The 25,613-nt window shown below is 41.2% G+C and overlaps 1 protein-coding gene across 1 annotated transcript in view; it reads right to left on the reverse strand.

The window, feature by feature from the left end:
- grik1a (glutamate receptor, ionotropic, kainate 1a) overlaps window positions 1–25,613 on the reverse strand; it is a 34,880-nt gene that overhangs the window by 4,241 nt on the left and 5,026 nt on the right. The window contains exons 2-15 of the mRNA XM_018755387.1: window positions 19,589–19,756; window positions 19,156–19,413; window positions 15,149–15,330; window positions 14,533–14,586; window positions 14,190–14,363; window positions 13,794–13,937; window positions 11,655–11,762; window positions 11,241–11,285; window positions 10,425–10,538; window positions 10,044–10,247; window positions 6,852–7,075; window positions 5,443–5,561; window positions 1,816–2,033; window positions 270–495 (exon numbers count right to left, since the gene is read on the reverse strand). Of these exons, the coding sequence (XP_018610903.1) occupies window positions 270–495; window positions 1,816–2,033; window positions 5,443–5,561; window positions 6,852–7,075; window positions 10,044–10,247; window positions 10,425–10,538; window positions 11,241–11,285; window positions 11,655–11,762; window positions 13,794–13,937; window positions 14,190–14,363; window positions 14,533–14,586; window positions 15,149–15,330; window positions 19,156–19,413; window positions 19,589–19,756 (2,238 nt within the window). The remainder of the gene's footprint in view (window positions 1–269; window positions 496–1,815; window positions 2,034–5,442; window positions 5,562–6,851; window positions 7,076–10,043; window positions 10,248–10,424; window positions 10,539–11,240; window positions 11,286–11,654; window positions 11,763–13,793; window positions 13,938–14,189; window positions 14,364–14,532; window positions 14,587–15,148; window positions 15,331–19,155; window positions 19,414–19,588; window positions 19,757–25,613) is intronic.

Below are 25,613 nucleotides of genomic sequence, written 5' to 3' on the forward strand. Positions count from 1 at the left end.
ACCAATCTTCCAGAACAAAACAAAAACAACTCATGAAACTGATGGAGCAGAAGAACTGCATTTCTTTTCAGAAAGACAGCAACAGACATAAGGTGGCTTTCAAATGGAGAATATAGATATAAGACACAGCCTTGCATTGCCATTTGGACATTGTTCGCACGCGCTTTAGAACAAAAACTTCTGCAGTTCAATTTTATGTCATCATCTAGTTTCTTGTCACAACATCATCTACGATCTTCTAGCCAATCTAGGCTTTTCTAGTGGCTTACCAATTGGAGTCCCAACACCATAGCCTTTGGAGTCTATCAATCCCCCAATCTGGGTGAGATTGCAGTTCCTCTGGCTAATGTACTCTATGCTGGTGGACTCCATGAGAAGCGCGTAATCCGTGGTAAGAACCCTCTGAATGCCTTCACGGTTGTTTTTGACCAGGGCCGTGTTTTTCCTACCGCTCATGAAGGCCCACATCTTCTCATATGTGGAGATTTTGGATTTCTGAAAGTCACAAAAAAGAAACATGGATTTTCATTATTGTCATTAATGACGGATGTGTCATTCAGTGAACAGGGGATTCAAACAGCGATATCACTTAGACTAATGGTATACATCATGCGCTTCTGCAGAAGTGTGCTTTCATATTTTATTCTTTTGATCAAATACTTTGGTTAAATTAAAAATTTATAAATTGATGCATAACTGACCCTTCACATGGGTACAAAGATGCACAAACATAGATGGATATAGGGTAGTTGGGTTCTTGTTTATAGAGAGAGATTTCCTCATTCTCTGTGGCATGAAATGGGACAGCTGTGCACAAATCTCTCAGCTGATTCAATTTGTTCAGTACATTCAGGGTCCCTGTTCTTTGAGACACAGGAACAAGTAATCATGCTTGGCAATCTCTGCTGATAAAGCCCTACCAGGTTTCAGTACTGATGGAATGATGGGGGTTGGAGGGAGGGAATAGCCTGTCATGACTGAATCCATGCACGAATACACACACACACACACACACACACACACACACACACACACACACACACACACACACAGACACACTCCCTTGTGCAGATTAAAGCGATCTTTCATTCTCTCCCCATCAAAAAGATGTCAGCACTGCAGAAGAAACACTTTGACAGTGGAATTGCTTGGTTATCACGGCAACTGTTTTTGCAGAGGCAGAATGTGTCCTGGTTGGCCAACAGCATTACTGTCGAAACTGTAGGCAACTAAACTGAAGAGGGGCTGAAAAGACCCAGTGGGAATTTACAAAAGAAACAAAAATAGATTTAAAAAAAAATACCCTGTATGGGACCTGAAAATGTGTGTGTGTGTGTGTGTGTGTATTTCAAAATACTTTATTTATGCACTTAGCAAAATCCAATTTAACAGCTCCGGACTCGGAGAATTACATTTCTGTATTACCGTAAATTCATAATTCGCAAAGTCTTGTTATCTTTTTGATTGCAGGGAAACATATTTCAATACGTGACCTAAATTATTTTAATTCGTTAATATTTGTATTGGTATCGGTATCCTGCGTTTAAATAGAAAAAGATTTCAGCTATTTTTCAAAAAAGAATGCAATATGTAGCTTCTTTATCTGGCTCAACAGAACATTTTAGAGCTAGAATATTGATAAGTAGGAGAATATAAATGCTGAGAACAATAATGCACTTGACGTACAGTCTGACAGGCCTCTGTATCAGACAGACTGATCGTGCCCTGTGAACTTGCCCTTCATCCATTTCAACGTTTATATGCATGATACAGCTTGCAGGACACTGTTAACCAGAGACAGGAGTGAGCTCTTACCTTGAAGAAGGTCATAGTGGATCCATCCCTCACGGCACCATATTCGATTTTGGTCTGCTTTGCCAAATCGTCCGCAGAGTCAATCGGTGAGTCCATCCTCTCAACCGTGAGGAAGGCAGCCAGATTGGCCGTGTAGGATGATATTATTATTAGTGTAAAAAACCACCAGATCCCTCCAACTATTCTGGTGGAGAGAGCTTTGGGCATCAGCTCTGATCCTGTTACAACAGCAGCATCGTTACATGGTTAGATAAAGAAAACACAGGAGCGGTGCTGGTTTACAGGAAAAACATATTATTGCAGTCAGCTTCAAATGTCATTTTTCCCCCCACTGAGAAAAATGCAGTCTTTCCATGACTTGATGGTTTGTGGCACAAATGGAGGTGAATTCGATGAATCGAGGTCATATCTCTATGAAGAGAGTCCCACAAACACATTTGTTTATGTCAGGGTTACTGTGGCAGTAAGGAGAACTCAGTTTTTAGTCCTGCTTTGGGCCAGAAGATCTTTTCATTTTTGGCTTTAGTGACGTTTCAAACGTAGAATTAAAAAAAACTCATCGCCAGCTTAAAGCACAGTTGGGACTTCAGGTGAACTTCCCCCAACTCTAGTCATTGCACTGTGTATGAGAACTGTCATATTCACACCTGATGGAAAAAGGTCTTGTGTGCCTAACACACATCTTCTTAGCATTTGATGAAGAATGAGCTGAAGAAGCTACTCAGAAACATCTATTTAATGTATGATTTTCTGCAAAATCAGCCAAGAATATGAGAAATAGCTGTGCAGAAATGTATACTATTATCTAGTTTATTAAAAGAAGGAATAACTACTGTCAAGAGAATTTCAAATACACACACACACATAGATATATACACAAATACACACACACTTTCTGAACCGCCTGTCCCATACGGGGTCGCAGGGAACCGGAGCCTAACCCGGCAACTCAGGACGTAAGACTGAGGGGGGAGGGGACACACCCAGGACGGGACACCAGTCCATCACAAGGCACCCCAAGCGGGACTTGAACCCCAGACCCACCCGAGAGCAGGACCCGGTCCAACCCCCTGCGCCACCGTGCCCCCCCTTACACACACATATATATATAATGAAATGTTTTGCAGGTTAAAAAAGTGTAACACTTCTGCTGGTCTGTGAAGAACAGGACATGTAGTTCTCGTACACAGTAGGATGAACTGAGTTGAGGGAAGTTCATCTGAAGTCCCGACTGTGCTTTAAACGGGCAATGAGGGTTTTTTGTATTGCTGTAACTGCACTGAGATGGTGCCTTAGGTGAGACTGTCACATTTCCTGTGTAAGCCCTTCCTTTGGGATAGTATGGCATGGGTGAGCTGGTACAAGGTAGTGGCAGCTGAAGGAGGGAAGGTAAGATGGGGTGGAAGTGGGATTGTAGTAAACACACAAAAATGCAGGTAAGCCTACACCATTGACATTGTTAGCCTTCTGCTCACCAAGAACCAATTCAGGAACTACAAAAAAGCAATTAGCAGGTCAATACATAATAATGCCATTTCAGTGTGACTGCAAGGGATAAGGCTGCCGTATCGTAGTCACGGTAACAAGCAGAACTCTTTCCTTGGCACTAAACAGTCACACAGCATTACCTGTCCCATGGACCTCTGGCTCTTTCACCTTCTTTCTCTTTTCATTTTTGTGCTGACTTTTTTTTACATTCACTCAATATTTTTTCTCAATTAAACAAGCCCTCCTGGAATGATGGTTCTGGTGAGTAATGCAGATACCCAGAAGATGCCCAGCAAAGGCAACAGTGAATATGTTGATAAGAGGGGATGCATTGAGCGACCCTGTGAGTGCTGTGATAGGCATTCCACAGAAATGCTGGGATGAGGCATGAAATGGAAGCCCCCTAACGGTACTGCTCGGCTGCCTGATCATGGATATTCCACCATGGAACATCCCCTGTCAGGGTCAGGAAGTTGTGGCTGTACTTGTATCATCACACTTTGGGGTAAAGTGTGAAGAATGGCATCGGCCTAGACAGCACTGGGTCATAAGGAACGCTGCTGATTTCGAGCTACAGTCCCAAACCCAGGACGGTACCATTCCGATTTGAACTAGGCAGAGCTACAACAGCACTTGGGGGGACAGAACCAGTACTTGCTGAAGTCTCTTTAAGTGCCAAATGGCAGACATGACAGCCAATCCTGATCCAGACCTTTCTCACGCTCTGCAGGAAAGAGAAAGTCTGATCATCATGTCAAACACCACTGCCAACACACAAAAAGGAAAAAAGAAAGAAAGAAGTCAAAAGGCACAAACAGACAGCAAAGGTTGAAAGGTTAGAAGTGACAAGATAATTCTAAATGTTATTTTTCCCCCCAAAAAATAAACAAATAAAAAGAAACATTCAAAGTTACCATGACATTTGTACAGGTTTAAACATTTGCCTGTTCGCAAATGTTTAATTGGGCTCCGCAGTTAAGCAGAATCTGGTTGGGGCTGACTGTCATGTACCCAAGGTAGTGGTAACCAGAGACACGGCATCCCACAGAATGCTGTGGGTGACGGTAAACTCCAGGTGGGAGGAAACTGGCCATGAGCTATGGTTCGTCCTGTCACAGAGGCACACATACAGCATACACACACACACACACACACACACACACACACACACACACATTTGCGCACACACCTGGTGAACACTGTAAAACCTGATACAGCCTAATGTGGACTGGCCTTCGCCAGGCTGTCAGAGAAGCAGGAGTTCATAATGCAAACCGAAGCCCACATTATCAAACAATGGCAAGTGGAATGCATACCAATGACACACTAGAGCATTGGCTTCAGATACTGTATATGAGGTCTACCTGCAACACAGATTTCCTAATGCAGCAATGTATGTGCATGTGTGGCCTACCTACAACATAGACTCCTGAGAGAACGAATTTCATATGTTAAGCATTTGAAACAATCACCTGCCTATCTATTTTAATGACTGAACTAAAGATCAGTTAGGGCAACAAGGGTATGAATCCATTTAGATGTAACTTTAGGATTGTAACACATTAGGATGAGGTTACTTTTCAAATAAAAAGGTTGCAATCTGCTTTTTTTCCAGGTTTGGCCTCAAAATGCATCTACGGAGTCGCAAAAGTATTTGCGCAGGAGGCAAAATGCCTGTTAGGAGCTGCAGGTCAGGTAAGTACGATCTGTGTTGCATTTATGCTGTGCTACACACATGACAGAAAAACAGCGGAAAGATGGTGAATGGGGGTGGCAGGGTCTGGGTGAGGAGGTTAGGCAATGTCTGGAGTGTTTGTCTTATCAACTGTTCGGCAGTATATGTGTGGTTGGGTGGTTTTCGCAATCAAAACCACCACATTCTGCCAGGAACAGGTGAGGGAAAATAGAGTGATATCTGTGCTTTGTTTTATGCGTGTAGGCTGAATGGTTTTGGGCTTTTTTCCCTGAGAACATTGTCTGGTGTAGTTTACCGCACACTGACCCAGAAGGAGTGGTGATCAGGTTTTACAGCAGGCAGCAAATGGGGGTGGAAAGGGGAAGTAATAGAGTGGAGTTTACCAGCCCAAAGGCCCCAGCAACCTATGGGATGTGTGTAATATTGACATGTGACCTATGTACCTTGCTGCATGAGAGCTCCAACTCCAAACCAGAAACTATTAAGTAAAGTAAAATTGTTTTCCACCACGTCCGAATCAGGGTTGCAGGGGTGAGGATTATACCACTCATATGGAGTAAACCTGCGGTAATTAAACAACAACAACAAAAAAATTCTTTAAACATTGTTGCATTTTATAAAGCACAGCAAGTGCAAGTACAATGCAATGAAAGGATGTGATTTTAAATAGAAGCTAAATTTCTGAATCTTTTTCTTTCTCTCCAGTGGGGTTGGGCCTCTGAAGGATATATCTAACAAAAAAAAAAAACTGTGAAGGTAATGAGAACTAAACAAAGAAACATTCAAAATGTAAAGAGTGATCAGAACTCTACCAAATATATTCGTGGGGAATTTTAATTATTTTGTCAGTTTATACCACACTTGCATGAAAAAATACTTCGAGTGGACAAATTTTTTAAAAACAGTTCAACTTAATTATTATACAGACTGAAGTCTTGTTTACTTAGCCTGTTGAATAATGTGCCCAAGGCTTTTTCATTACTGCTGATATGTAATATGCTGTGTAATTTTTAAGGTGCAAACATTTATCAGTTACGGAAAACGAGTGCTATGGGTTCATTCAGACTGGTCAGTTTTTGTATAACACAAAACCTTCAGCAACAGTCACTGTACTATATGTTTACGTTTGCTCACTTCCCTGCTCACAGAGATGTGTTCTTTAATTTCTCTTAAAAAAAACCCACGTATGAATTCAAGACTATCCACAAAGGAACTGCTCTGGATACATCTCTCCTCATTCCTCTCACAGAATACCACACAAACTGACAAACTGCTAGAGTAGCAATAAAATGTACACATGTTGAATTCTTACTATTCAGCCTAAATTCAAGAGTAGACAACAAAACAAAGCCTTAATCTTCATGCACCCAGCTCTCAGAGTAGATGTCCAGATTTCCATAGGAATGCAAGTGAGGCTCCATAAATATCACCAACAGAAGGCCACATCTGCAGTGATATATTACTGATAGATACCCTTTCTTTCCTATCTCATTTTATCCCATTCATTCTTTGTAAGAGCTCAAAATCTATTACACTGACCATAATGTGATTTTAATTTTTTATACTTGGTTTATTCAACAGTTACAGGACCTTGTTCTTTGTATAATTTAGATAAACTGTTTTTCAAAGTAGCTTTTTTTCCCTGGAATCAAACGATCAAATATTACACAATTGTAAATGTTTGCCTTTTTGTCAAGTCATGCCATAGCCAAAATATTGGAAGAACAAAGACAAAAAGACTCACTTTAACAAACAGAGCAATGACTCTGCCATGAAGTGAGCAGAACTGTTTCTCATGCTCATGAACCCTCCATTGAACCATGGCTATCACACTGCCATGGGCCTGACTCACCTGGCAATCACAAAGAGCACACAGCTGACACCCAAACAAGCCAGTAGGACGTACATCCAGATGTCAGGGGACAGCGGATTGAGGAAGGAGAACACCCCAGGGTTGGTGCCATTGGGCTTGCGATACAAGATGCTGATGCCCAATGTCATAAAGGGCTTGGAAAAGTCAATCACCTTCTCTCTGACGTAGGTGATGGTCAGTGGTGCCACTGCTAGGTCAGCTATCTGTCCCAGCAAACAAGAAAAAAAAGGTGGGATTATCCTTCTCTGTGTTTATAAGGGTAAATCCTCTTCCATAACATCTCACTGGGCAGACAGGAACTTCAATTATACTAAATATCGGATTTCATTCTTGTCAATGTTTTACGGTTTCAACTCCCTAATTAATTTCAAATCTAATTATCAGAATTTTTTTCAATTTAACAGGACTAATTGAAAGCAATTACACTCATTTAACCTAATTGAACTTGAATAACCTGCCAATCCAATCAAATACTGATACAGATTTGGACTTGGTACTATAAGCTCTGTGGGAGTCCACTGCAAAGCTCTCTATGGAAATCATTTAGAACTTGGAATGCAATTTGGAACACAACTGAACCGTGTCCTATGGATTCTCAATGAATGGCTCGGTGACGTGCTCCATACAATGTCGATGCAAAGGCTACTGGGGTAAAGAAGACATAATTGACTGACTGATTGATTAAATTGCTATATGACAACCACGGTAAAAAAAAAAGTCAGCTCACTTTATTAAAAAGCCTTTTTCATATATTTGGAGGATATCAAAATTTCAGGTTCCTGTTAAACTGATGAAACATTAAGAAGCCCCACAAAGTAGTAACACAGACCCTTAAACAGAAACAAGAAGTCTAGTTACTAGTAGTAGTAGTACAGTGCATAAATAGGATCTCTGACATTAAAATGATAAATTTTTAACCACATAAACATTATGTAACCAGTTCAGTATAGTCCAGTTAAGCAATGCACTGGCTCCTTCAGACACAAACAATCAAGGAACAAACTGTCAAAGATGCAAACTTTTTCTTTTTTCAAATGGCATATTTTCCTCAGTTATCCGTTTCCTCAAATTTCGGTTTGTAGAGGAGCTAATGTAACTTACATTTAACCACGACCTGGCTAATGGTCTTAAACATGCAACAAGTCGACATCAAAATGGCTGAAAAAATCTGGATGAATTAAAAAAAATACATACTTTTGTGTCTAGATTTATTTGAAACAATTAAAGGCCTAGAATTAAACACTCCAACCAAAACACACGAGTGGGCTTCTGCACCGAATATGGGATTATACTACTGGAGTGCACATATTAAACAAGTGCTGAATTCGTTCAAGGCTATAGACCAAACTATGTGGGTTGGTTGGTTGGCTGTGGGTTGGTTCGTGGTACCCAGGACTATTAAGGTCTTTGCCTTTGGCTCAGAAGTTTCAAAAGACCTCACCTTTATCCGAAAATTCTGTCATAATTTTGTCATATACACCACTGTTTTAGTTGGGAGAAGTGATAAGAGATACTTGGGGATGTCAAACAATTACCATTATGGTCACATCTTGCTGTCATCCCAGATCTCAACCCCCTAATTATCACACATATTGAGCTCAGTAAATGGCTGTAAAAAGAGGATGAATATATCATTTTAATCACTTTAATCAAGTGTCAGTACAGGTGATTATGATGCATTGAGGGAGACAAGGAAACAGGACCTTGACTTGTCTTTTTCTTATGATTGGTAGTCTTTATGTGCTCAGGTCTTCCCTGTCTGCAACTCCCTAAGCATCTAGAAACAAAACTTCAAGCTCATTCATACAATGAAATTTATTTGCATCTTCACAAAATGGTCCCCAAGATATCCCATCTTTATATGTGAAGCCTTACCGAACACTTTTATTTACTATGGGAATGTGATACAAACTTACTGGAACTAACAAAAAGTCTGATTTGTCCCAATTTATTTTCCTGTTAAACCACAACCCAAATTCCCTTTCTGACAATGCCATAGAATATAGACTGATTACTCATACATACTTGGCAAGTAAATTTATTTTAATAGTCTGCATCAAAACATCCCTTTGTAAATACGTGGCCAACAAAAATTTTTAAATTTCATCCTCTTGAAAAACATTTGATCTGCATAACAATTTAAGTGAAATTTGAATTCTGAACACCCTTCTGGAACTTATTAAAAATGCCACTTGATAATACCTGTAATGTATTGTAACCTTTTGACCTGAAGCCCTTGCTCTATGGGGACGCATTTGTAATTTGTCTGTACTGTCTCTGCCTGTAGGTTGCTGTGACCCTTTGCACTTTATAAAACTAATAAAAAAAAGAATGGCTGAAAAACACAAAAGTCCTGACTTGAATCCAACTGAGATGTTGTTGCAAAACCAGAACAGAGTTGTTCATGCTTGAAAACATGAAAACATTGCTAAGCTAAAGCATTTCTGCATGGAAGAGTGGGCCAAAATTCCTCCACAGCAATGTGAGATCCCAGTCAACAGTTACAGGAAGCATTTAGTGGTAGTCATTGCACGTAAAGGTGGCACATGCAGTTACTGATCGTGGAGGGGAAATTACTACAATCACACCGATCACTGCACATTTCACGGTCTTCTGCACCAAAAAAAAAGACTGAACAATACTGGTATCACCTTTCCTCTGAGGCTCCATTCACATCTGATTGAGTTAAAGTAAAAAAAACTAGAAAGAAACAGTATAGTAAACAATAAAACACAATACTTCTGTACAGCACTGAAACTTCAAGGTTTTTACAGAATGTAAGCACTGAAGGATGTATGCATTATTTAGCTTTTACGGATTGTGACTTAAGGGGTAAAAGTGACTTCGAATTTACAAAGAAAAATATTTACATTTAGTTGATGCTTTTCACGAAAGCAATTCACAATGCGTATGTAGCTGGATAATTTTTAATGGCGTAATTTAGGGTAAGTACCTTGCTCGAGGGTACAACAGCAAGAGGTGGAATTCAAACTAGAGTCCTTTGAATCGAGAGGCAGCAGCCCTAACCTCTGCACTAGCTGCTATCCCCAAAATGAGTTGTAAATGGTTTTCCAAACCTAGTTGTGATTGTAAGTTGAGAAGCTAATGTACTGAAGAAAAGCCGAAATATTTCTGATACACCATAGACCTATAAAGGGGGACAGGACTCACATGGTCAATAAGTTCGCGAACCATGCCGTTCCATTCGCCTTTGTCGTTCTGTGCCCCATACTTCCCATCAGACACCAGCTTCACCTCATATGTGAAACCAAGGATGTTCGACAGCTCCTTCAGGAGGTCCAGACAGTAGCCCTCAAAGCGATCGTTTCCATACAGTGCTTTGTCCGATTTCTTGTACATGACATATGGGTTTTCCTGCCAGACGAAACTGATGTCAGGATGTATACAGTCACTAGCCACTCCATCAGCAGAAGTATTAAATAAGTTATTTCAAAAAGTGTTGCATGAAATTTCTGTCATACCATTACAAATGGAAACAAGAGTTAAAATCCCATTTGTTATATGGAAATGCACACTAATGGTGCCTCTTACCAGAATAGTAGTGACAATGAGAGTTCTGTTTGCCATGGAGTCAGTAACATTGGTTGACTTCTCTTTGTTGGTTTCAGTTAGGTTAAGGCCATTTAAAGAGTTCCAAACTGCAACCTATAACACAGTTGCAAAAACCAATGGTTCAGGAAAATGAAGATCACTAACTTGAGGTAACTTTCACTTTCATAATACAAATATTATTCAACCCTGTAAAAATCTATTAAGAAATCCAAAGAGGGACAACTTTGGTCAATGGAGGGATGGTCATCCATAAAAGTCAGGTTCTAGTAAATGTGCAAGCTCAGCTTCAAAAGGGGACCTGAAGATGAGAAAGTACTAGGGCAAAATTATAGCTATTACCTCTGAAAAAAATATAAAAAGGGACCTTCAGATGACAAAAAACTCTCAATTTTCCACCGTACGTTAGTTCTATTTATCAGGAGCCGTGAGCTCAAGGTAATGAGCTTTGAAGAGAACATGGCTGACACACTTAGATAATTCATTTCCTAACAAGGTCATAAAAGCCACGTTTCACACATGACATTTATTGTGAGGTTGCATTTCCTCTTTAGTTTCTGACACAAATAATCATCTGAGTTAATTAGCATGGCTTGTTTTAATCTACCGTGGGCTTCACGGCTCCATTTGGTGGAGAAATGATTTCACGTAATGCACAAAGACTGAAGGTGTGGGAAAGAAAGGCACTGAACGCAGAAGTGGGGTCAGATGGGCTGGCTGGCAACAGGGTACAAAGAAGGGAAGCACCACCTCATACAGGTAAGAGGAGAGCTGAACCAGGGGAGCCAGAGTACAAACCTTTTTCCAGACTTTATTTATTCGACCCGTGCCTTCGGCAAGAGGCTTGTAACAAGAGATGAAATTTAATGGAAAGGAAATGAGCTACTGAACGAGTATACCTGTGATTCATACCTGTTGTATGTCATTAAAATCACGAGAGAAAAGTTAATGTTGCACTACACACACACACACACACACACACACACACACACACACAAAATGTGTATGTCAGTGTCCTTTCATTTGTTACCATGGTAACCTAAGACAGAAAGCAAAATGTCTAGCTCTGAAGTGCTTAATAATGCCATGAATATGTCAGGAGGAATTCTATGGCATGTTCTTTGGGTGCGTATGTGCGTCAGACGATGCATTTAGCCAAAGTGCTGTGAAGGAGGGCAGCCGAAGGTGGGCTCCAAAAGTGCCCTCCCTCACCTTCCCTAAACCGTCTTCCTTAAGGTTGATTATGTCCAAGTCAAAGTCCTTCCGGAGTCCATCTGTCTTGTTCAGGACGATGTGTCCAGTTAGACCATCCCACTGCACCTGAGGGGACAACCACAGGAAACCTTGAAATTATTGTCACTAAAATTCACAAAAACTGTCCAAAACTTTGGTATATTGAAACAAAGCAAGAAGCAAAATTACAATGTTTCTTGTTGACAGAAAGTCAAATCTGTGCAGCAAGAATGCTGGACTGAGTACTGCCAAAGCAAGTACACCCAAACCCTCGCCACAGTTGTGTCCACAACTCAGTGAGATATTAGGCTTGATCAGGGTTTATCTTGTGTTAGTCACAGAGCAGTATTTCATCCTGGATTTCACCATTTTGTTATCTTACAATCTTGCTTCATTGTAAGTCATCTTGGACAAAGAAAACAGCTATATTTTATTATTATTATTATTATTATTATTATTATTATGAGAGAAGTGTCTGCCTGACAGTGCTAAAGAGAGAAATATCTGTTGATTGCCACCGAGTATTAATCCATTTTATTGAATAAGACCATTCTGCTGCATAACATTTAGAGGTCAGAATAACTGGAATATTAGCGGAAACTGACCACACAGATTTTAAACAACTTTTTAGGACAGTTTTTTTCATCTGCTTACTTATGTGATTTAATTCTTTGTTTTGCTTCGTTTTAACTTAATTGCATTATGAAAGTGATTCTGATACACTGTATACACACACACACACACACACACACACACAAATCAAACAGTGCAGTTGGTGTCTGACAAATTAACGTTCTGAGGTTACAACAGAGCACCAGGTCGAATCTGTCCTTATATCAGCTTAGCAGGTAAAACAGTTTCCAGAGAGCGCTATTCAATTTTAGCCTGTGTCAGACTACTTAGACAACACCACGGGACCATTCAGCCCAGTTAATAAAATTCAAATATTTAATTAGAGCTTTCAGTCAAGAGTGCAAAAAAAAAAAAAAAATCACCTTGTTAGCAGCCATGTCATCATCCTCAAATGATGCCTACGGATTTTTGGCAAAACTCATTTACTGGTGAGAGCCTAAAGTCAAACAAATATCCACGGACCTACTGCAGGGACTGACATGTTGCGCAGTTCCACTGAAAATCAAAAGCAATCAATAAATAAATTAAATTATAAATCATAATGGAGCAGTGGGGGTGTCTCCTCTGTCCCATCTTGTTCTAAATTATAGCAAAAAAAGAGCACTGATAAACTTTGAGCTGCTAGAGGACATTTGGGGGGGGAAATTTATGAGCCAATGAAGGCATTGTGTTCCACTGCCCAAGGGCCAAGACCACAGGTGTGGCTGGTGTGCAACCTTCAGATTGCCATCAGCAAATAACCTCTGACTGGGGTCTCCGGGGGCATGATTACCAGCGTACGTGACGTAGCTTCCTTCTGCCATGGAGAACTGCTTCAGTGTACAAAGCGCAAAGCCAGCCAGTGTCCATATGTCAAACCCAAATCCTGCTTGCTGTCTCCTTCTCAGCATGATCCTTTAACCTCTTATTATAGGGTATACCCCTCATGCATTTCATTTAAAGGAAGATGAAAACCACCTGGTCATTAACTGACAATCTCTTTTAGCAAAAAGCAATTATCTGCCTGGATCATTAAACTGAAGTAATGACCTTGCCAAATAAAATTAGTCTTACTTTCCTTGCAGCATTTTTCTGTTCTTTTTCTCATTTTTTATTCTAGTAAACATCTTATTTTTCAGTATGAAACAGGTGTTACCTTCTTAATACTTAGTTTAGAAATGTAAATCATTAACAAGGCACATTAAAATATGCCATTCAAAAGGGCCTAGAAGAGGCTAAACATTGTAATCACAAACTGTCAGGAAGACAGTTTCTGTAAGATGACTACAGTCCGCCTGCCACAGGAGGGGATTTTGGTATATTTCCGGACTTTGCGTGTTTCAGATTTTCTTTAGGACTAAGGGGATCAGCATTAGACAGATAAATAGCCTGTTGAGTAAAAAATTACAAGCATATTTCTTACAAATGCTAGCAATGATGCTATTAATAATAATAATATTTTTGCCAAGAGGAAAAGGGTGCAGGTGCAGGAGGGGCAGGACTCACCTCCTTGAGCAGACTCATAAAGCGGGAACCAAAACGCCAAGGTTTGTGACGGTGACACTGGAGGGAGCTGACAGTCATCTGGCTGGAGCGCTGGGATGCCACTGCCACCATGTACACGGCATCATACATCAGTGCCGCTTCCGTCTGGGATGGCGGGGTTAGAACATAGAGTAACACATCAGCACGATGACAGCAGAACCTCACTGTACAGGTTCACACGGATAATTTAGTGGTCATGGTAATGGTCCTGAGTGACACGGTGCTCTAAAGAGAACTACTGGGACCCTTTTGGTTGATGGTCAGCTGTGCAAAGTGTGTGTGAGGGAGAGGGAGGAAGAGAGAGGCAGAAGTGACTGAATAAGCAAACGGACAAGGAAAGAGAAAGTAAGCACTGACCGTCATCACCCCGTCCAGCAGTCCAGTCTCAGGCTTGGGTGGTGCCTGCAGACGCTCCATGGACCACCTGTCCATCACTGAGGCCACCTGTGGGTTGTCAGTGTTAACCAGACGGAAACCTGTCATGTTCACACCGCTGTAGCGATAAGGTTCCAGGTCGAGGGCAAAAAGGTCCTGCAACGATGGGAAACAGGTATCAACCGACATATTATCATACCGTCTTCTCCAGAAAATCACAGCCTTAGAAACAGTTAGCGCTGCGATGTATGTTCTCAATAACACCTGTTGAAAAGTGAGATCTTGCTACTATTACCGTATTTCTGGCATTACAACTTGTGCATACCAGAGTTGTGAAGAAGAAGTGGTAGTACTCTGTCATCATCCCCATAGACATGATCTGTGGATAAACCACAATGTTTGTTAAACTTACATCTCTTGGATTTCTTCCTTCATTTCCTCCTCCTGCTAGTCTCCAACATACTCAATGCCAGGCAAACAGTTTTGCCAGATCCATAGTAAAGGACTGGCTCATTTAATGGTGGTTAAGGGTCATGATTTTCTACAATTTAACTTGGAACTGGAATCTTTCAATAAAACTGGTTGAATTTCTCATTATAAATTAATTGATATGATTTCTTGTGGGGGGCGCGGTGGTGCAGTTGGTTGGACTGGGTCCTGCTCTCCAGTGGGTCTGGGGTTCGAGTCCCACTTGCGGTGTCTTGCGACAGACTGGCGTCCCGTCCTGGGTGTGTCCCCTCCCCCTCCGGCCTTACGCCCTGTGTTGCTGGGTAGGCTCCGGTTCCCCGCGACCCCGTATGGGACAAGCGGTTCAGAAAATGTGTGTGTGTGTGTGATTTCTTGTGCTGTATCACAGCCCCACTGTGCTGTTGGTCTCGAAATCCAGTAAATCCATTTCCATTTTTGCCAGAACAAGTAAAGGCGAGAGTTCACAGGTTCACCTGCTTAAGGATATCAGCTGCTGTCTGCCAGGAGCAGTCAATGATGACAAAGAACTCCTTTCCTTTCTTCACTTCCTTGAGCAGGGGCCGGGCATCTTTGTTTCCCACAGGAAGCTGACGGATTTTGATCTTGATGTTGTGTCTCGATGGAGCTTTGATAAGCTCTTGCAAACGCATCAAGCCTGCAGGTAGACACAACAATATCGTATACAATTATTGATGTAAATCTTATAATGTATGGTTGATGTCAGCTATTCCTGACTTCACTGCAATCTTCTCCAGAGGACATCTTGGGTATCTGGATATCTTCAAGCAATCTTACCAATGGATGTTTAATTGTTTTTAGATGAAAGCAAATGTATTTGGCTGCACTCATCTGCAAATGATTGCATTAATGCAATGATGAAAATACTGAGGTGCAATCAGTAATGAGTAATCCTTGCAAAACTAACTCCTTTAGGCTAAAAACAGAGAAGAAGCATTACTTAATTAAATAACAGCACAGATTTGTGTAGCACAGTTTATGTGGCATTGCTACAATAGAAAGACAGCAGAGGACAGTTTGAGTTAAGTCTTGCTATAAACCTAAGAACAGTGGGCTTTGCTATAGTGGGACAATCACAGAGCTTCCATCATTCCTGAAGACACCCAATTCACCACCATAGTGTCTTGAAAATGACAAAGTTCTCCGATGATTATCGGCACCATCCTCAAGGCCATTGGCTTTGGCGTACTCAAAAATCTTCATCGACCAAATTCCAAGTGTTTCACACAAAAACAAAACTTTCATTCCGAGTTGTGATGTTTGTGAAACACGAAAGGCCAGGGGAATGGCAAACAACAAAGACTGTCATAGCGGCAGGCCTACAGTAGGAGATGAGAAGAGCTCATCCAGGTACTGGCATCTTCAGTGCTCTTATTACTGTGGGCAACCCGCTGAGACTAGCTGACAGATTAAACCTGAAACCCAAACCTATCACAGTACCACTGCTCTCTCCGTATTAAGATTTTTCTTCCCTGCATACAAACTGCCAGATGCCATTTCATTACAATGGTCACAGAGTGATATTGGAAACATGAATTTCTTATGAGTGAGAGCAATGTAAATAATTAATTTATAAAACTGGCTGCTTGTAGAACGGAAGAAAGGCAGACAGTCAGGATGGCAGTGGACTGGCAAGAAAAGAGGCAACACTGCAGGTCATTTAGTCTCTTTCAGGATCTGACAGGCCCTTTCCAAATCCCATGGTCAGCCACAGCTCAAGGCCAGAGGTGGAAGATAACACGTGAAATATTTAAGTTCATTTATCTAGCACTTGTGCTCTACTCAAGTTCAATTTTTTGAAAACATTGTAATTTTACTTCCCTACAGATCACACACTTTATACCAAACCTATGCAAAAATCTACACAGTGATCATATTCAGGTGATTCATTTGGTTGTTGTACTTGGGCAAAAATTGAATCCATTTATAAGACTCATTTAAGAAAAGTTTGCCAACAGTACTATACCCAGCTTTATTTCAAATTGATTTTTTGACTCACAATACACAGCAAGATATTAGACATTTTAAACATGACAAGGCAATTAATGATGTCATGAAACGTGCCGTTCATATTAACATTTTCAGTGGTTCGTATTCTAGGCATGTACTTTTTACTTTCTGCATGAGAAATTTTTAAACTATTATAATACATCCTTTCTCCAATATCTAGACCTATTTATTTCTTAGAAGTTCATCCATGAGGCAAGGGTTCAGATATTAAACAAAACACATTTTCAGAACCGCTTGGCCCATACAGGGTCACGGGGAACCGGAGCCTACCCGGTAACACAGGGCGTAAGGCCGGAGGGGGATGGGACACACCCAGGACGGGACGCCAGTCCGCCGCAAGGCACCCCAAGGGGGACTCGAACCCCAGACCCACTGAAGAGCAGGACCAGGTCCAACCCACTGCGCCACCGCGCCCCCCATTAAACAAAATATTCTTATTATTTCTTATATGAAACATTCAATCTATAGACAAATTTTTGCATCTTATTTGTTAAGATTATTTGAGCTTATTTTGATATTTAAAGGATAAGTGTAGCAGACATATATAGAAACGTAAATAGAATGTGAAATGGGAAAATAGAAATACAATAGAGGAAAGAATGTAGAGTTTGTCAATGGGTGAAATGAGGACTTTGACCAAGACAATGTGATGTGTTAGAGAATAAGTAGGAAAACAGGTTTCTATCATATGTTGTTTGGTAGATCATAATCATCATAAATTGCATTCTGTTATCAGTAAATTTTCTTAAAAACTGATAGAAGGATGAGCACAGGAGAAAACAAAGCACCATTCAATTGTACACATGAAATGAGATAGCATCCCTTCCCAGCATTTTCAGCCTTTACGTACACTTGTCCATGGGTATGTTTGCTGAGACCTGAGCAACTGCAGTTTTGCATCTGAGAATGTGACCCATTCAGTCATTTCAGCCCAGATTTGCTGTACTTACTGAGTGAAAAGTCTAGATAACTGGAAATGGAGCCCTTACACTGGGTACAAATTCTCAATATCTGAATAAGTGAATATTCTTAAAATGAGTGCCTATATAATGGCGGATGGGTGTACTTTCACTTTAGTACTTTTTTTCAAGTATAAAGTTCGAATGCATTTGAAAAATCTGCTTATGGGAAGCTTAAAGAAGTTGAAAGTCTCACAGAGAGGATGTCTGTCACGCTGTGCAATAATATTGGATCAGAGGATTAATTTCTACTTAACTACAGTACATTTCCACCAGTCCATATTCGTGTGCATGTTTTGAATGCTTGTTAATTAATTCTGTTTCCACATCAGCAAAAATTACTCAGTTTTGAAAATGATCCCGAACCCCTTGTAATGCCAATACAAGCCTTTCCTAAAGAAGAAATTTTACCATATTAGCAAACTCCAATGTATGGATGATAGGCTGTATTCACAATAACAATTCCAGGCCCAAACAAAAGTGAACATGTGATTAGTGCTGATATTCAAGGGAAACATTTAGCAGGGTTACACTGTCCTGTTGAATGCCCAGTTAGGCAAAAAGACCTCTAAATAACATCTCTTTTCTGGTAACAATTGTTACGTTCTCTGTCAAAACAGGATTTTATGGATTTTATGCATTTTTCTCAATTTGCCATATCTTACAAAATTACATCCCACTTATATATGATGTTACATTCCAAATTATTTGTCAAACCAGTCTACCTGGAATGTTCTGTGAATTACCAGTGCAGTTGTGAGCACAGTTATTGAATGCTTTTACTCTCTTTGGTTTACTGGATAATGTATTCTGAAGGAGTTGACTGTCAGATCAAGGACATGGATGCCATTGACCTTCGTGCTCCCATCCAGACTGTGTGGTTTGTCTCTGGGGATCCAGACAGTGCATGAACCCTTCAGACTTTGGCTGCGTGACCTTTACAGAATCAGTGATAAGAACCCCTCCCTGTGACCTTTGCATCCGTGTCTAAAACTCGTCAGCAGCATAATAACCTGAAAAGGACTGTGAGACATTTTATGGCACTTCGCACCCCAGCCAAGTTGAGATGTTCCCCTAGAAGGTAAAACAGTGTGCTGTATTCAAAACACAGACAGAGTACAGCTGAATAAAGTGACATTTTATACTGCCTCCAAAGGTGGTACAGAAAAAGGCATTAGTCCACCAAGAACAAAAATCTGGCCGGAAAATGTAGAAAGCCAGCTGTTCTTACTCAACAAGGATTATCTCCCTCTGCAGCAATTCAACAAATAATTTATGTGTTTACTGTATATACAGTACATCTTGTTTCTCAATTATACATGTTGAGCTCAGGTAACCCTGATGGAATTTAAACAGCTTTTGTTCAGAGATGAATGGCAACGGTGTCGATGGTATAATGTCAGTCTAGTTTGAGAGGTTATTTTTTGTCAGTTCTACAGGGTGCTTGCAGTTCTCCAGAACATAGGATGTTCAAGGTATGTTCCGCAACCTACCAGCACTGTCCTCATACACCACGGTGACAGCCTTCCACCTGTAGAACTGCACGATGTCCAGGATGGCCCGGCTGATTGAGCTGTGCTCAGGGTACAGGTTCACATAGAAGCTGTCCTTGTTGTCCACCGTGGGATGCTTCCAGTGGGTCTGGATGTGCGGAACCTCCAGGGCATTGCAGATAGACTGGACTGCGCTGACTGATGAGCTGTGAGAGGGTCCGAAGACCGCTGCTACACCGAGGGCCAATTGGTCACAGGCTGAGGGAGGTGGGGTAAAGGCATGGAGGGAGGGGGTCAGAGAGATATGTATATCTGATCCCCAAATTTAGGATATTTCAGACATCCATTCTGGATTAATCTATACACTGATACTAAATACTAAATGCTAAAAAGCACAGAAAAAGGGAAGTATGTAAATTCTGAACACCCTTACCTCTTCTTGAAGCTTCAAAACTGTCAAAGAAGTTTATTCTCTGAATGTCATAGGTCAGTGTGGTGTTGGGCATTAAGGTTCTATTGCGGTTGATATTGGTGACAGCAAATTTGAAGGCCAGTTCTTCCACACTTATAGGTTCGGTCTCCAGTGTCTCAAAAATCCCTCCTGGGAAAACAAATTGATTTTCATACTGAGAATGAATGACAGTAAAAGCACATAACTTCATTCGGCATGGTGAAGATGGGCAGCATGATGGCTCAGCAGGTAGTGCTGGTGCCTCACAGAGCATGGGCTGGGCTTCTGGATATTTGCTTGAATCTGGTTCAGTCTTTGTGGAGTTTGCATGTTATCCAATGTGTTTGTGTGGGTGTCCGCCCACAGTTCAAAGACATGTTTCAGGTGAGCTGGGGACCTAAAATTGCCTGTAGTGTGTGATCGTGTCACATTTCTCTGCTCTATAGATGGGTGAATGAATGTAATGACTTTGCTGGAAATGGACAGCCGGTAGCATAGTAGTTAAAGCTACCTGGATCCAAAGGTCACAGGTTTGCATCCCACCTTGAGCAAGGTACTTACCCCAAGTTGCTCCAGTAAAACAAATTTCCCCAGCTGAATATAATATTTAGACATTTTTAGCTGATGTATCTAGAATGCGTTTAAAACACATGCATAAAAGCACGACTCGGTTATCGTTCCATATAGAATGCATTGTAAGTAATCATGCGGCTTCATAGATAATTTTTCATTCAGTTGTATCTGGTTAATTGAATTAACAGACTTTTAAGCACTTCTAAATGGAAGTGCAGAAGCCTGAATTTTATATTTGGCAAATCGGTAATTTTGATTCTTCGAAACCATAACTGAATTAATATGACATCTGTAGGATTTATGCGTTTTGTAGATGAGCATAAAAGTGTCCACTGCAATCCAAGCCCATCTTGAGGAATGATAATGTCCTAAATGGCATAAAAAGGTTTGCTAAATAAATGGCTTCACACAACTGTGCTCTTCCTAATTTCTGTTAAGAGATCTTATGGAATCAGTTTGACTTTGTGGACATGGACAAGAGAGACGTGACACTGCAAATGACAAAGATTGCTGTTCAATTAGCCTTGTGTGATTAATTAATCAATGTACTGCCTTTTTCATTTAACTACAGCACAAGGATTTGCTCAAAATGCTTCAAAAAAGAAAACCTGAACAAAAACACTGTGCTGACTAAATATCTTATTCTTTTTCTTTATCATATTATGGCTTTCATGTAATCCATTACCATCAATCAACCTCAAAAATCTTTTTGTGGTACTAATCTTCCACCTAAAATCTCTTTCCCACTACGGAAGTATTTTGTCATATCCTTAAACTTGTTTTGGTTTTTTATAATAAATTAGAAATTCATTTTTCTGCAAAATGATCTGTAATCTGGCCAGGTGATGTGGCTCATCTGCGTACAGGTTTCCATGCCAACACAAACACACAGACAACAAATGCAATGAATCTCTGTATGTTGTGCAGCGGAGACCTCTTTCCTTTGTCTCAGTTCACCAAAGACACCCAAAGAACTCGCCTTGTCTAGTGATGATGATGCTGAGGTTCAGCCCTATTCAAGTTTGTACACCAGTGGCTACAACGTCCTCATGATGACAATAAGCAGCCACAGAAACCCCAAGTCCTAGTTGTGTACATGTTGCCCTAAATGTGCTGTGTTGCTGAGACCTGTCACGGTCCCACAAGGAGCCACCAGACTGGACTCAAGTGCGGGTACTTTTTTATGTAGGGCTAGGCATGAGAATAGTCAGGGACAGGCATGGGTCGGTCGATTGGCGTTTGTTGTCCGAGGAGGCGTTCCAGAGCCAAAGTCGAGGGGATGAGAGCAAGGAGTTGAGGAACCGGAGGGGTCGTGTCCAAGGGCTAAGGAGGAGGCAAGAAGGAGCACAAGGGAAATCACGGAGATATCGCACAGAGTTACAGATGGCTTTAACTAGGTTCCGCGGACTGGGGTTGTCCGGGCAGTGCTTTTATGCCCAGCCTCCGTGATTTGGTGCAGGTGCAGTGGTTGGTCATCCGGTTGGGGGCATGACAAGACCAGAAAGCAGTTATAGTCAATGGTCCAGAAAGCAGTTAACTAAGTGTTTACAGTAACTAAGACTGAACCAACCAAATATATACATATACATTTACATAATATATATATGTATGTATGACATGACCACCTAAGCTAGACCTCATCTCGACGTTAAAATGAATCATAAAGCACAGCCAGAGAGCAGGATCAAAGTTGTTTGGGTTTCTCCGAGATGCTACCCTACCGAAATGGGATTAAAGCTCCACTGTGGAGATAGCGGGATTGTTATTTTGAATTTCACAGGGATGAGGGTGACAAGGTACTCAGCCACAGCCAAAATACCAAGCTGTGGTGTGGGATTCATTGGGTGATTTGAAGAGGAGGAGGAATATAAAATGTCTAAGAATGACGATAAAGCGAGCCACGATGCAGCCTGTAATGAAAGAGATAAATCTGTCTTTAAGCGAAGTGCATCGGTGGGGGCGCGAAGGAGCAGCAGTAAGGGTAACTCCAAATACTGAATTCAGGAGCTGTAGGGGAATACTGCTCATTTGTCGAGAAAAGGGTGGGCAGCAGGGTTGTGTTTAATCTCAGTTAAGCAAAATTAATCTGCAGCCCGTTTTGTGTTATTCTGCTTAAATGTGGATGAGACACATCTAAATGGATAGCTTGAAGTTGAGAGGAATCATTCTGGATGGAAGAACCTCTATCTGCCAGACAGGCTATCACACATAATAGGTGTGTTTGTCACCCACACAGAAAAAAATGAATTTTAGCATTAGATAATAACAAGGCATTTGGTACTTGGCACCTGAAGTGTGGATGCTGCCAGAAAGATATTTAGTCCTCAATGTCAGTGCCACCAGCCCATTACACAACTCACTATGAATGTCCAATTTCAGCCCCTACAGAGATGTGAGTGTGTTGTTACTGATCTACATTACCAAATGACATCACAGATTGTTTTTAATTCGTGTGTCTGTCATCAGCCCGCTCAGCTTCAGTGTTAATGGGTTACAGGCACGGGTCACAGCACAACTGTTACCGCTCTACATCCATGTGTGCTAAATTACGCTGTCGTCCGGACACTCTCACCTGGCGGTGATTCCCTGCAAGGTATTATCTCTGTGCAACTGCGTTTATAAGTTTTGATTTTGTTAAAAGTCAGCAAAAACCTGAGAACGAAAATAAAGGCTGATTAAAGCAATCAGCACTTAAAATCTACAGTTTACCAGACCTTTAAATTACGAGGCTTTCTATGGGCCTCTCTAAAAGCTGTACGCTTGTAGGTGAGGGAAAAGGACAAAGCGTGCTGCAAACCTAAGTGACACCCAGCCTTGTAAGGCAGGGTGCAGCATGAAGCCCTCGTTCCCTCAGTGAAATGCCATCTCTGAGGAATTGCTTGTGAAATTGGGGTAAAAAGGGTAAATGGAAAAAAGAGAAAAGCCCCACACACACCACTGTTCAACTCCCTCTGCTGGTCTCCAAGACCTTGAAGGTGAATGGCCTTTTTCTTCCACTCCCAGAGTAAGAGAGAGCCTTGTCCACTCCCAACCCTCCTCCTCAAGCAAGACTCTATGAGCAGCTGTTGGGATGAGCTAAACACTTTATTTGTATTCATTGAAATATGGAATTCCCAGGGGCAAGGACATGAGGCAGCCCACCTTCGAAACATCCATGGGATAGTATTACCTTTCGGTAATGCAATCATATTCGCAGCCCTTGACTATTCTTTTGTGCACAGGCAGCAGAAAGGTGAAATAGTGCATGTTTGGAGGATGGATTTTGGCAGACGTGTGTATGTGCTTATGAACTGGTGCGATAATGATGCCCCTAGCAACATGTCATTATCTACAGCACCTCCTAGATTTTGCAGGATGCTGTGTTCAGGCCAGGGACAGGTTTGCTCTAGTAAGCGTTCTCTTTGGATCGTTGGAAGTAACATTGGGTACCACAAAAGCACCCCATGGCAAGTGTACATTTCTATTTGGATAAATGCTTGAGTCACCACAAGTATGTTTCTTGAATGCAAATGGATTTCAACATTTAAGAGACCATTTCTGGAAAAAGAGTTACAGAGCAATTATTACACAGTGAAGGAAAAAGGCTGTTGTTCTTGCCTTTCCCTGTTGCCTAGTGGTTTGACCCCCACCAAACAGTGCTGTTTGGTTTTCTCTTGGCTAAGGTTTGAATAATTGCACAGGCTTGCGATGTCCCATCCTATCGCATCCCCTTTCCAGGCACCAGACTGTTGCCTTCTGACTCTCACGCTCGTTCGTTTACATTTAAATTTAGATGTATTAATTTCACAGATACTTTCATCCAAAGCAACATTTCAGAAAAAAATACAAAAGTGCATTTCAAGAAACAGACAGAACTAGGTGCAGACACATGATTCTAGACAACAGCCAGTTTGACTCATACCACCATATAAACCAATGCACATTAAAGTAGTTTCAAGTAGATTCATATAGAATGCTTTTAATTAAACAAATAAAGTACATGTTTATCAAGCACACTGGAAGATCGGGGAGAAGTGAGTCTGAAAGAGATTGGTTTTGAGACACTTCTCGAACATCAAGAGAGATTCAGTAGTTCTAAGTGAGCAATGGAGATCATTCCACCACATTTTTGATAGAATACGAAGAACACACACTGGCCAGTAGTCCTGAACTGAGTCTGGATCTGGCCTGTCATAGAAGCGTGAAGGGATGGGAGGGATCGGGAAGGCAAGCAATAGCTCTTCGAGACAACTGGACATCTGAGAATTCACCTTCTGATAGGTGAGCCATCCTCAAGTCCTCAAACCTGAACTCACATACCTTCTCCCATCCACTGAATGTTCTGCACTCATTAGACGTTGATTAAATTCATTTGAACAATCATACAGGCACGTTGTTTTTATTGTCAACTTTCAGACACGTCATCATGAGTGAAATGCAGGATAAACGGAAGGAAAGAAAACAGAGGAAATTAATCAAAGTAAAGTTCTGGAAGTTCCGTGGGCTTTCTACAATCAGAACTTTTAGTTTAAGAGAAAAAACAAATGGCTTTATTTCCACTCTAGGGAAATTCAATCAGAGTAACAGACTTGTGCTGAGATTTGTGTGAAGAAGCTGCCTGATGAAAGGAAAACAGGAAATAAACAGTGTGCAATATCGCTCTGAGCCCTCACACACTCCAGCAGAACTGCAATTTCTGGAAAATGGCAAAAGCAGAAACACAGCAACTATAATAAAGTCAAGCCTTGAAATCCTGAGAGCGAGAAATGTGTGGATAGCAGGTTATAAGAGTTTTTAAACACACTTTAATCTCTGTGCTTGTGACATTTAAGGAAACGGGAAAGCCATGAGTGTTTATGAAGATGAATTCCCAGGATGCACTGTCCTCTGTACAGCAGCAGATGCTATACCACAAAAGTGTTCATTACATTTTTTTTCCAACAGGAACAGAGAACATTTAATATCTTTTCTTTTGATATACTTTTTCCAGCCGAGTAGACATGGCCCCTGTTTCTGCGAAAGAAATGGCTGTAATTTAAGGCACATAACTTGAAAAACAATATTGTAGAATGCCTGGGCAAAGGAAATCCATTAAATGTAAAATCTGGTGGAAGTCTCTAAGTGCCAGTACATGCACAAAGTCATCTTCCCACTCCACACAGCCATCAGCACGAACCCCACATCAGCCTGGGGCTCTCCAGCATCTCTCTCACAGGCCGCACAAGACGACTCTATCAAACTCATATGCCATGCCATCATATTTAGCTGATGTGCACAGCAACGCTATGTTACAGCTCAGAAATTGTATGGAGGGGGGTGGTATCGGTTGAGGAAATTTGTAGTGGTGGACATGGGGTACACTCGAGTGTGCTGAAGGGCAGGGTGGTGGGTGTGTGGTTCTGTATCCCACCGGGTTTTTCATTGGCTTGCAGCACGACATCCCATGGATCTGCAG

This window comes from Scleropages formosus, chromosome 4 (assembly GCF_900964775.1).
Source record: "Scleropages formosus chromosome 4, fSclFor1.1, whole genome shotgun sequence".
Lineage (NCBI taxonomy): Eukaryota > Metazoa > Chordata > Actinopteri > Osteoglossiformes > Osteoglossidae > Scleropages > Scleropages formosus.